At 44.0% G+C, this 13,617-nt stretch overlaps 2 protein-coding genes across 2 annotated transcripts; both read left to right on the top strand.

Moving 5' to 3' along the window:
• Positions 1-1,605: 1,605 nt before the first annotated feature.
• LOC310786911 (forkhead box protein Q1-like) lies at positions 1,606-3,368 on the top strand. Its single transcript, XM_083648247.1, has one exon. It carries the CDS (start codon positions 1,854-1,856, stop codon positions 2,781-2,783), a length of 930 nt encoding a protein of 309 aa, XP_083504373.1. The 5' UTR covers positions 1,606-1,853; the 3' UTR covers positions 2,784-3,368.
• A 5,156-nt stretch (positions 3,369-8,524) lies between these two features.
• On the top strand, positions 8,525-12,344 carry LOC310786906 (forkhead box protein F2-like; the record flags this gene model as incomplete). The annotated part of the gene is made up of 2 exons (XM_083648241.1): positions 8,525-9,500; positions 11,704-12,344. 2 exons carry the CDS (start codon positions 8,525-8,527, stop codon positions 11,874-11,876), a joined length of 1,149 nt encoding a protein of 382 aa, XP_083504367.1. The 3' UTR covers positions 11,877-12,344.
• Between the last annotated feature and the right edge of the window lie 1,273 nt (positions 12,345-13,617).

The raw sequence follows: 13,617 nt of genomic DNA on the forward strand, positions 1-13,617 counted from the left end.
TGTCAAGTTACTATAGACTTGGGCTACAGTTGTACAGCAACCTGCTATCATCTTACAACAAGATTGCTTGTAGCTGTGTTCCCTGGATGAGCATTCATTTACTGTATGGTGAGACACTACAGGTGAATATAGTAAAATTGTTAACTAATAGATATCACCATGAAACTTCCCCAATTGATTACTCACATTAAGACGTTTCTTTTGTATTACAAGTTTTCTAAAGAAGAGAGAACTTCCGCACACTGTCTCCACTTGCAAAAAAAGGATTTATTCAACAAAGGAAGAACGTTTTGGTAGGCTACAACGACCTTCATCAGACTCTTCTTGGAGACAATGTTTTGCATCCAAATTTTCTTTGGATGCAGTCTGCTTTCCCTTCTCCGACGCATGCACCTGTCAACTTATGTGTGCAGAAGTTTTGCTCGTACAAGTTTTCTGAAATGTATGTTTAAATATGCAAATGATAAGTTCAATGTGCAGTAATTTGCATACTTTTCCAGGACGGAAATCTGATTGGATAAAACCAGGTTCAAAATTCTTGTTTCATTTTGTTGACATATAGAGCCAAAGGTTTTTAGAGAGGGGATTTTGGATATATCTGTTTATAAGAAAATACCAGTCATTAAAAAAATCCTTTTCGCCATGTTTTGGGGAATAAAATGTTGTATAAATCCAGTTATGAATGATATGAACAAACCCCTCTGTAAAAACCTCCAGAAGATAGGAATAAAACTGGAAAGTTTGGTGCGAGTGCTTAAGTGGACAATTCTGGCTCAGAGTATGAGGAAAGAAATCATAAAAAATACATTATATAAATCAGGATATGAATGATATGACTATATGAACAAACCTCTCAGTAAAAACCTTCAGAATATAGGCTATAAAACTAAAAAGTTGAGTATGTACTGAATTGGCGAATTTCTGCTCAGAGTAGTCTAGGTATATAGGGAAAATTATTATTATCGCTTTCACTTGCCGTGTCTCGCCTTAAGAGGGAACATATTCAGATAAACAGAAAAATACTGATTCAGAGGTCTCTGTCATCTTTGTACTTTTCAAGAATTTCAACAATCAGTGCACATTCTATTTGAACCTCGAACCAGGCTGAAATAAACGAATGAACAAAAACTGGATTTTGTTATTTAATAATCATCTTGAATAAAGGACATTTAGTTTCAAGAAAAACACTTTGGTATAGAGACATCCCGGACCTTTCAAAGTCTCAGGTGTGTGTGTGCGTGTGTGTGTGTGTGTGTGTGTGTGTGTGTGTGTGTGTGTGTGTGTGTGTGTGTGTGTGTGTGTGTGTGTGTGTGTGTGTGTGTGTGTGTGAGAGAGAGAGAGAGAGAGAGAGAGAGTGAGAGAGAGAGAGAGAGAGAGAGAGAGAGAGAGAGAGAGAGAGAGAGAGAGAGCCTATTGGATAAAAAAAAATGCCTGCACCCTCCCACCCCCTCCTCCACCACGTTTTATTTATCTATTTATTTAAACCGCTGGCGTGTCACGGTATAGCGTCCAATGGTGTGTATACATATTATATCCCTCAATCGCTTCAATGGATTTAAGCTGCAAACCCCGCCTGTGGGCCGTCCCTTGTCGAGAGATTATATTATAGCAGGACAAGCGTGTCTCCGGAGACAGATCTGGATTCAGCTGCTACAGAGCGGGGCTCAGGGTGCGCCTCCAGCCCTCCACACCAGAGACAGACAGACAGCCCTCCTACACCTGCTCCGCTGCGCTCACCTCTCACACCTTCATCCGATGATCTTCACAGATTGTTTTTGAGACGAGACACTGAAAGAGAAACTTAGCGCTGCAGTGCTACAGGTGACACAGAGAAGATCGATCTTTTTGGGAGAATGAAACTTGAAGTTTTTTCTGCGCTCCACTTCGTCCAGAAGCCGCTGGAGATGTGCATGGACGCCGAGGGAGGTGTGCCGTCCCCTCTGTCCGGAGACGAGCTGGGGTCGGACGGGGACTGCGTGGCCAACAGCCCGGCACCTGTGACCCAGAGCGGCGACGGCAGCAGCAGCAAGGGGAAACCCTACACCCGCAGACCCAAGCCCCCATACTCTTACATCGCCCTCATCGCCATGGCCATCCGGGACTCCGGCAGCGGCCGCCTCACTCTGGCAGAGATCAACGACTATCTGATGAAGAAGTTCCCGTTTTTCCGAGGCAGCTACACCGGCTGGAGGAACTCTGTGCGCCACAACCTGTCACTCAACGACTGCTTCCTCAAAGTGCTGCGGGACCCTTCCAGGCCCTGGGGTAAGGACAACTACTGGATGCTCAACCCACACAGCGAGTACACCTTCGCTGACGGGGTGTTCCGCCGCAGGAGGAAGCGCATCGCCAAGAGGTCCTCCAAGGAGCAGGATCAGAGCCCGGACATCCACACCCCCAGCGAAGACACCCGCCTCCCCGCGCCGGAGGAGAGGGTGGGGGCCAAGTTCTCCAGCTCCTTCGCCATTGACAGCATCCTCAGCAAACCCTTTAAAAGGAGGGATGATGCCCACATCGACACAGACGGTATCCCGGGGCCCCGGCTCTACTGGCCCCCAGGGGCGCACCTACTGCCGTACGCTCTGAACTACCACCCTCACCATCACACATACCACAGCCTGTCAGAGGCAGCGTACAGCACAGAGCCCAGCAGGGATGCGCTCACATACCTCCAGCACGCAGCATCACACGGCATGCTGGCCGGCGCAGAGGCCAGCCTCCCCTCACTGAAGATGCCCAAGGTGCGAGGCGCAAGTTTCCATATAGACTCCCTGCTCTCATAAAGGCGCGACACCGGACTGCTGTCAGACTTGGTATCTTTCTGTCCATGTGCACTTTTTTATGGGCCGCTCTCTTAGCTTTTCAGTGCTTTAGCTTAACTGTTTGGGACTTACAAGTCATTTTCAGTGAATAAACATGGCGTGTTGTAATAGACATAAATAATACGCAATTGCGGTTAATAGGACATTCCACTGTGTGTGTGTGTGTGTGTGTGTGTGTGTGTGTGTGTGTGTGTGTGTGTGTGTGTGTGTGTGTGTGTGTGTGTGTGTGTGTGTGTGTGTGCGTGCGTGCGTGCGTGCGTGCGTGCGTGTCATGTTGGTCATTTCTACTGTATGACGGCAACTAAATGCCAAATGTTGAAACATAAAAAAATTAATCTATTTATATTTTGATGTTTTGTATGACCTGCTGCGTAAACTATTGTTGTTGTCAGATGTTGTTGCATAATTGACCGAGCTGCGATGAGAAACGCATGCTCCTCTGCGCATGCTCCTCTGTGGCTGCACAAGAAAAGCATGAAAATGCTGTTTTCCTATTGATTCATGCATGCCTGGTATTTTTATGAATAAAAACGTGAACCAATGGCACCATGTTTATTGAGTATCCATTGCAGAGACAAATTGAGTTTATTTCCATCCGTGGTATTAGAGTAGGCTATGTGATCAAGGATGTTGATGATACAGGGGACCAGCTTATAGGGAAAAAAGTCTGACTCTAAAACGGCAGAGACATCTAATGCATATGAGCATTTTATTTGAGAGGCAAAGAGGTGGGAAATGATAGTCTTCTGAAATTCAACTCAAATAATCAATCATAATCACTAAAGTCCTAATAATAAAAAATAAACTGAAAGCCTCAGCCGGCTTCTCTTAAACTGATGGCTCCACTGACAGACAGACAGACATAGAGACACACACACACACACACACACACACGCACACACACACACACACACACACACACACTAACAAAAAATTAAGATGAATAAATAAATAAATAGGGTTAGGGTTAGGGTTAAAGTAGTAGTAGTAGTAGTAGTAGTAGTAGTAGTAGTAGTAGTAGTAGTAGTAGTAGTAGTAGACTAGGCAAATAGTATTATTATTCTTATGTTGTATCAACAATCCGATTGTTTTTGTAATACTTTTTAATACTTTATTGGTATACATTTTGTCATAACAATATACACACTGTAGCTATTTACAGAATCATAAAAGTATTTTGTGATTAAGGATAAAGAGCTTATAAATCTTGATCAGTGGATTACATCAGAGATCTAAGGGTCTACTAAAAACATGTTGAAAGAAAACGAACAGCCACAATGCACTGTTAAATGTGTCCGAATCGCACCTAAGACGCACCTTAATAATAATAATTATTATTAGTAGTAGTAGTACTATTATTATTATTATTATTATTATTATTGTTGTTGTTGTTGTTGTTGTTGTTGTTGTTGTTGTTGTACTCAGTCCAAGCATTTTAGCAAAAATATAAATTTACTTAATTCGTATATGTTAAAATCTTAAACATGCAGGCCTATACAGGCTATCCTTGTTTGGAAGCTTTAGTTGCTCTCCACGGTGCTGAACCCGAGCCTAACCTCACCAGTGGTTTTACACCGTCTAGTTTTCTTATGGCAGCACAATATTCACACAACGTCCAAGCAGGTTCTTATAATATTTTCGATTAAATTCAATACCCCTGGGGAATTGATGAAAATAATTAAAAAATATATATATATATCTTGTGGTAGCCGACCAGAATCAGCCCCACCACCCATTTTAGATTCCGACTGACAGTTTATCTCCTCAATTTAAAATCTAATGGCATACAAAAATCTCTGTTATTTCAGTCTAAAATTCAATTGTAAATCGGATTAATTTGCAACGTTTCGTGGAATCAAATAAAGGACCTTTCAGTCCTGTCGTCAGTCTGATGTTTATTATTATAAAACGTAATCATGACAAGAACAATGGTTTTCATGCATGCATTGAGACGTCCAAGTGATGACGTCACTCACTCTTACAAAATGATTGATGGCAGCAGCAGCAACAACAACAACAACAACAAGTATGCCAGGTAGGATGGTGCTTTTGAACTCGGTATTTGACAAAATGTTAACACCTTTACAGACTGGATACATAGCCTGTTTTGAATGACGATTTTTCCACATCCCCTGAATGAGTAGGCTATCCTGTAACATAGGCCTATTCATAGTATTCCCATGACGTCACAAGCATTTTCCTACCAATATGGCGCTACAATAGACACAGCTCATTGGCTGGTTGTGTCACTTGATTGTAATCACCTGTTGTTAATTGATTACAATCACCTGCTATTTTCCTACCAAGATGGCCATGTGGTGATGTAACAGAATACTATCAAATGAGGATAGATATTATATTATATTGAGAGTTTCAATATAATAGAAGATTGACCATTTTAAGATCTTTGGGAGAAACTAACGGGGCTGTAGGCCTACAGTAGGCTATATGCTGTGATTTGCTAAACCCGGTATACTCCTATGCAGTGTGATGTCTTTATGCAGCGCAGTGTGGCTGGCTGTGGCTTCAATCGAGTATAGCAGACTGCAGGAGGAGAGTGTTTCCAGTCTGACAGGTAACAGGTGAGACGTGCTGCTGTTTTCAGGAACAATGCTGCAACCTGCAGGTGAAAGACTGGAACAGCACACCTGTATGTCCGGATCATTTATTCCAGCATCAGCATGGTCATGACGTGCAAACACTATCTACCCTATCTCTCGATTTGGCCACAGCATAAATTGCCTGTGTGAAACTGGTCAAGAATTGGCGTCAGCGTTGGCCCAGTCCACATGATGCAGCCTGAGGAGAACTCGGGCCCTATTCCAAGAGTGAATAGCTGAGCCTAGTGTTATGAAACCAAACTTTAAGGCAGGCACAATGTTAGGAAGTCCAAACAGTCTGTCACTCCAGCAGACTGAACCGCGCCTGACCTCCCAGTCCCGGAGAGGCAGCTCTGAAGCTCCCGGCGGAGCCACAGGAAACGCAGGCGGAGCCGAGGAGCCACAAGAATATTAGTTTACGTTGAGGACCAGAACTCAGTGTTTGTTATTTTATTTTCTGAATTTTTATTATTATTCGCATTACATCAAATATGCAATTGAAAACATGACAAATGGGATAGACCATTAAACAGCATGCCCTAATTTATTTGGATCGGCAGATTATATTGGTTTCTAAATAGCCATGATAGTTTTTCCTCATCTGTTTTTTAAAGGTAGAATTAGTTTTATTTAATTATGCCTTCATAGGCAGTCTACAATAGCCTATCATATATGGTCACTCAGGGCCGGACTATAAAAAAAACCCCACCCAAAACAGTCTGATATTCTGTGTGAGGAAAAACAATATGACCTAACCTAAACGTGAAAATAAACAAAAGTCCTTGTTATCTCTATAGGCTAATGAGCTTCCAGTCATGAATGCAGGCAGCCTATAAGACAAAATCACGTCACAAAAACACGTCTTTTGTAATGGACGTTGATCACTTGATATTTACAAAAGGCTAAATTAAGAACTTGTAATGTTGGTGCGTAAAAGGAGAGGACCGTCTTCAAAGTGCTCTCAGAACAAAGTTTCCTCCTGCAAGCCAAAGCATCCTGATCTCGGCGGGGGTCATCAGTTTTGATGTCGCAGGAAATTTCTGGGGCCGTTAGGTCCTCCAAACTTCTCTGTGTCATCATGGTGGAAAATGATTTTATCCGTACATCCTTTGTTGTGCAAAGTGCAAAGGTTATTGTTGGTGGTCATTGTTCAGAAAATGCTCCAGGCTATAACTAAACTTAAAAAGGCCTGTGTCGGCCTGCGCAGGTCAAGTAGCATATACGCGCGCGTGCACATGTCTGCGTAGGTTAATTAGTATGTGAAATCCTATTAATAATATATGGAAATATTGTTTCTATAATTTGCTTATTTTCATTAATGTGGTTGTTTATTTTAATGTATCAAACCCGTGTGGTACAACTCCCGCAGGAAGGAAAAGATCTGTTAATCGGCTTTCATTAGCCTATATTGAAATATTGTCTGATAGGCTATATGGACATCAACAAGTGACAAGACATATACTGGCAGCACAGCTATCTTCTTGAGTCAGCATCGGCCCACGCAGCGACAGTCAGAAAACGATATGCTTTTCGCAAAGGCAAGACCATTCTCTTCAACACGGATGTTGATATTACCTTTATGGGATATATAACTCCATCATGTAGGACAAATCTGTGTGTGATGTCTCCATAGGGGAGGAAACTGTCGACGCCCGCTCGGCTAATTTCTCTTTTCTCTCTCTAATGAACGTGGGGCCCATGGGAGCCACTCTGGCCCGGGGCGGTAAGCTGACACTGCCGCACTGTGTGTGGTATCCAGGGCCGGGCTTGATGGAAAAAGCCTGCTTCCACTCATGTCAAAGTCATTTACTCGGAGCAACCCCCCGCTTACACACGCACAGCGAAGACCACCACCTCTCCATCTCCCCCCGCTTACACACGCACAGTGAAGACCACCACCTCTCCATCTCTCACACTCCTCTCCCCGGCCTGGCGCAGCGCGGCACTTTGTTTTTGTTATCCTCCGGACCCGTTTGGGAGGAAATTACCAGCAAAATAAGACAAATAACACAAAACGATTCTCTTCAAGACGTTGCGTTCGTCCAGATGTGATGCTGGTGTATAGGCACACATGTGTCGGGCATCATGGTTTCATTGGCTAAACCCTCTGTGCATTGTGTGCTGCCGGTCTATTCGCTGTATAGCTTATTTCGCGTCAGGAAAATGTTTCCGTCGTGCTGAAATCACGGCTTCACGCAGGACTGGGAAAAATCTTTCGTTTTGATCTTGCGCGGCTGGCGTGTGGCGCTGTTGATTGGGATGTCTGGGGTGGCTTGATAGATGGCTTAATTGCGTGTATTGCAAAGTGGAGAGAGAGAGGGGGCGAAAGTAGGAGAATGAGGGGCTGCTGCTGCTGCAGCGCCGCCTGCACGAACGGTGAGTGGACATGGGCCAGATTTGGCGGAGGGTGGGGAGAGGGAGAGGGAGAGGGAGAGGGAGAGGGAGAGGGAGAGGGAGAGGGAGAGGGAGAGGGAGAGGGAGGGGATAGAGAGAGAGGGGGGGTGGGCTCTATTCGTCACTGATTTCAGGGAGATTTGCAGACGGAGGGTGAGGATGAGGAGGAGGGGTGGGGGGCTCTCACAGAGGGAAAGATTTATGGAATGATAGGTGGTCGAGCTTTGTTTGGCTGGACTGTTGCGCACTAAGTCGAGGGGTCTTCGAAGTTCCCTTCACTTTAGGGATTATATTAAGGCGGGAGATGGCCACCCGCCGCGCCACAGAGCAGCACTCAGCGCCACTGTGACACCCACTGGACCCATGTGCCGAGTGGACACTGAGTCTCCAGTGGATAGCCAGCGCCCCCCCCCCCCCACACACACACACACACTTCCTCTATCTGACAGTGCGTTCTCGGCGTGCGTTCTCGCATGCGTAAAGAGAGACTCGTGCGTAACGGGAGATTTGTGCGTAACGGGAGACGGGTTTCACTCCATTTTGCGCTGGGATTCTGAGGACCACTGGCGGTGTAAAGGACGTTGAAGGGACACTGACCACCGGATCGTAACATTTTCCCTCATTTCATCTCACAGCCCATTTATTTCTCCCCCCTCTCTCTCTCTCTCTCTCTCTCTCTCGCTACGCAAGTCGTGCGTCAGAGCTGACATGACGACCGAGACCCCTCAGCAACAGCTGGACCCTCCGCCTCCTCTGAGATCCAACTCGGCGTCCGGCGTACTGCACCCCGCCATGCTGAGCCCACAAGCCGCTACAGAAAGCTCGTCCACCGCGGCCAAGGGAAAGAAGACGACCTCCGGTTTAAGACGACCGGAGAAGCCACCGTACTCCTACATCGCTCTCATCGTTATGGCAATACAGAGCTCTCCCACCAAACGGCTGACGCTGAGTGAGATCTATCAGTTCCTTCAGGCTCGGTTCCCCTTCTTCAGGGGCTCCTACCAGGGCTGGAAGAACTCCGTCCGGCATAACCTTTCGCTTAATGAGTGCTTCATCAAGCTGCCCAAAGGGCTGGGCCGGCCGGGGAAAGGCCACTACTGGACCATTGATCCGGCAAGTGAGTTCATGTTCGAGGAAGGCTCGTTTCGTCGCAGACCAAGAGGCTTTAGAAGAAAATGTCAAGCCCTGAAGCCCATGTATCGGATGATGAACGGCATCGGCTTCGGCACCTCCATCCTACCGCAGAGTTTCGACTTCCAAGCGCCATCTGCGACTCTGGCTTGTCACGGCAATAGCTACAACTTGGACATGATGAGCAACTCAATGGCGGGGGGGTATGATGGCTTGAGCGGCGGCCACCACGTACCCCACATGTCTCCGAGCCCGGGGTCCACATACATGGCGAGCTGTCCCGTACCGTCCAACGGAGAGTATGGACCGGACAGCAGCAGTAGTCCCGTGCCGTCCTCTCCGGCCATGGCCAGCGCGCTGGACGGCCACTCCCCGTACGCTAGCACATCCGCACACTGGGCGTCCTCCGGCGGGTCCCCCTACATCAAACAGCAGCCTCTAGCCTCCAGCAGCCCCGCATCCTCTGGTTTACACTCTGGCATGTCGCCTTACTCCCTGGAGCAGAGCTATCTTCACCAGAACGGCAGGGACACCCACAACACCGACATATCAGGTAAATCATTTCAAATTCAAATACATAATATGGTGGATTATGGTGGATCATGCCAGTATTATGGACAGCAATAATGCATTAACCCCTCATCTCAGGGGTTTATAATCAAAGATGCATAGGCTATTAATAATTCTATCTTGCACGCCCATCTGCCACACAGGCCTAAACTGCAAGGCAATCATCATCATCATCATCATCAGGTCGAGTGGGTTCCTCGGGCAAAATGAAGTTGTTTATAATCAGTTTATAGTCAATATGCTGCAACAATCACTGTTTTATTGGACTGAAAATTCAATTACGTTGTAAACTCTTAACATTCAACGAATTTATAAAAAATCTACTGTCTAAAATTATGGATTTTCCTATTCAGAAAGGATAAATAATGTCAAAGGGATGGCTAAAATTCATGCATGGAGATTTATCAAAACAAATTAGCTTTTTAGTCTGTTTTAATGTCGTTTTATTTTTCTCCTTAATATGTAGTGTAGACTAACATTAATATGTAGTGTAGACTAACATTAATATGTAGTGTAGACTAACACTTAAACGTGGCCAAACATTTCCAGACCGATTTGACTCACTTTTAACATGTAAATAAGCCCGCATACATTGGCCTCGCAACGTATTCAATAAAAGAAACGCCAGACTTCACAAAGACATTTATATTTGTGCAATATGAAGATGGGCTTGAATTGGTGATTTGTGCGCAATATTCCATCGAGGCCTATATCCATGCACGTGATGAGAAAAAACGGTTAAATTCCAGATGAGATCCATTGGAGGCAAGTTTCATGCTGTAGGATATTTGCCCAATTAACAAAGTTAAAACGCTATATAGAATTACACATGAACACTCGTTTTTTGGTCGCTTTAATTCACCTTCCTTGTTCATGCTCATTAGTTTAACATAACACACTGAGGCTTTACTAAAGTCTAGGGATTTCTCCGAGGCGGATAATGCTGGAGCCCAAAAGGGTCTTTGAGGTTAACCAAACAAAGACTGTGCGGGTCGGACCACACTGGCGAGGATTTAAACCACCGAGTATCCACTACAGACGGAAGGCCGTGTAGCCTACAACTTTATACGCGGCGTCTTCAGCCTTCAGAGGCGCACTGCACATGTAGAGAAATAGCTGTCAGTCAGCCCTGTGTTGTCTGTGAAAACGGGCGCAGGGCGGTGAGCTGTGGCCCTGGAGGATAAAGCCCGTCTTTCTCTGAAAAACACCGTCACATCTGGAGTCCTTATGACCTTGACGAGCCTGCATGGCGCTCCCCATTTATTTTTCTGTTTCTGGAAGACAGGCTTGAGGCTTATTTCGAGACATGACAGCCATGTAACAATATTCTCGTGCTCTTCAGTGATATTCAATTATACAACGTATTGCTATTGACTATTAATCAAATATATGTTTTAATGAATTAAGATAAACATTATGCATTTTTAACATAAATTAACTGGAAGTGGGACACACACACACACACACACACACACACACACACACACACACACGCACACACACAAAGCGGGCATTATTGCGTTGTGTCAACTTGACAGACCACATGCTTGGAAGGTGCATGTATGTCAAACAATTATAAAAAAAAATAGTTCTAGTGGCTATAGCTTTATATGCAAAGAGAGAGAGAGAGAGAGGGAAAAAATAATTTCTAATGACTGGCTGAACTAATATGAAAACTAAAATGAGTAAGATCTTTCCTTTGGAGTTGTTTTTATAGCCATAATGCTTTGCTCTTCCGCAACAGTAAACCATAAGTTTCTAAATATTCAAGTAGGGAAACGGGACAGGGTCAAGGCTACATTTTTTGTGGCCTCATCATAACAATTTTATTAATTGTTTTGTTTACAAATTCAAATAATTAAATCCAATGTTGGAGAATAAAAAAGTTTGCATTTTGCTCAGCTCAGTAAACACGTTGAAACATTTTCCATAAAACAGATTTCTTGTACAGCAGCAGGCCTACAAACGGATATAGGTTTAGTCTACTTATAGGCTGCAACAACCCTAGGCCAAAAGATGTACGTTTTCAGCATATTTCCTTATTGGAGAATTATAATAGGCTAAAAAATGAAAAGAAAATTACTTTCATAGCCATTTAGTCCGAAGGTGAGGCTAATCTTGATACATTCACTTCGTGTTTTGTTTTTTTAACCATTGTAACAAAATGTCTTCTTTCTTATATTTAGTGGGAATTCCACGTTATCAGAGCCATTCCTCTGTCTGCGACAGGAAGGATTTTGTGTTGAACTTTAACGGCATCTCCTCCTTCCACCCATCGGCTGGCGGCTCCTACTATCACCATCACCACCATCACCACCACCAGAGCGTCTGTCAGGACATCAAACCCTGCGTGATGTGAGCTCTGCCCTGCGCGGCGCGGCGCACTGAATGTGGACCTTGAGAGAAAACTTTAAAGTCGACGGTAACAAATGTAACTGTGTCCGTCCGCTCATGATGAAAGCAAACAATCGGACAATTTGTTGGAAGAATCATACCAGGATGTAGCCTAAATGCGGTATTATCTTTCGCATGTTTGCCTCCCGCAGCCAAATTTGGTTGAACTGAGAAACTAGCATTGAAGGAAAAATAATGAAGAAACCCCACAGAGGCCTACAAAACCACTTTGCCTAAATGCTCCCTGACCTGACAAGCGTTTTCTTCTTCAAAAGAAGTCTCAAAAACACGACTTTAATGTGTTTGCTCTTATAACACGTGCAAACAAATATATTCTATATACTGTAACTATGTTCTATTAGAGTACACACACAATGCTTAGGCTAACATGAACTGCAACCAACTTTGCACTTATTGTATAATCCCTTTGACGTTTGCCAAATTTTGTCTTGTAAAGGTTTCAATAAAGCTGATATATTTTAGGCTATATACACCCAGCCTTCTAGCTTCTTTCTATGCATATTTATATAAAGGACGTCATTTAAATGGCCTTAAAACAAATTATTTTTTAATGCTGTTCCTGCATATCAGCAATATGACCTAGCGTCAAGTTTTAATAGGCTATTATATTATTTTCTTTAGTATTGCCAAACATCTAATAACGCCATTCGAAGAAAACTATGACAAACTAGATTCTAATTAAATGTTCATTATGCTTGTCTTGCATATTATTTTATCAGTGAAACAAATCATTTGTCACATAGGCCTGTGCGTGCCAATATATTAAGTGATGTGCTTCTGATGGACCCTTCTCATGGGGGGCATTTTGTGTCGAAAAGGAAGGGTAAACACAGGTGAAAGCAAAACAAATGAGGGTTTCAAACTTCCATGATTGGAATTTGGAAACCCTCATTTGTAGTGTTTTGCTTGCACCTGTGTTTATTCTGCCTTTTCGACACAAAATGGCCCCCGTGAAAAGGGTCTATTGAGATGGGATAAACATTAGAGTGATTTGATTGTGAAATGGTTTATAACAACACTCTGCCTTACAGCTGCATAAGGGAAATATGATTGTTAAGGAGTGAAGAAGTGCAGTGTGCAGGGTTACAGTGACTTCTGCAATGAGCAGCGTCCATAACAAAGCAATGTGCACAAGTCCAGTCCAGAATAAGAACTACAAAGGCAATTACAAATATCCTTAAAGTAGGAACAGCAGTAGGCTACACCAATGAAATGACCAGTGTGTCTCAAGACCAATGTCAATCAATGTAAATATATTTACTGGCCTATATTCAGTCAGATATTTCAGTATATTTCCCCATTTTGCATGTTTCATGATGACCACCTCCAGCCTATACAGCTGAAAGTGTTTTGCGTCCTTAGGCAGCTCTCTGCCATGTGGATATCAAGGGTTGCCAACATTTGAAGAAGTCACATAAACAAATGAAACGAGAGGGGCGCATTTATGGAAATGCAACAACATGGTATTTTTAGAGTGTGGTAAACAGATCATGCTCCGCCCCCGTCTGACAAACACAAAGCAGACTTGGGCGGTCGCACTTGTGCTACTCTCATTTTTTGTCCGCATTTCGTTCATGAATCAAACGCAGCAGCATCCTTCATGATGACTACCATATTTGTATAGATATAGAATTTGGCAGAAGCAATTCGTATCACTGACATCATCACAGGTTCTTCTATTGATT

Source organism: Poromitra crassiceps, assembly GCF_964638095.1.
Source record: "Poromitra crassiceps genome assembly, chromosome: 12".
NCBI lineage: Eukaryota > Metazoa > Chordata > Actinopteri > Beryciformes > Melamphaidae > Poromitra > Poromitra crassiceps.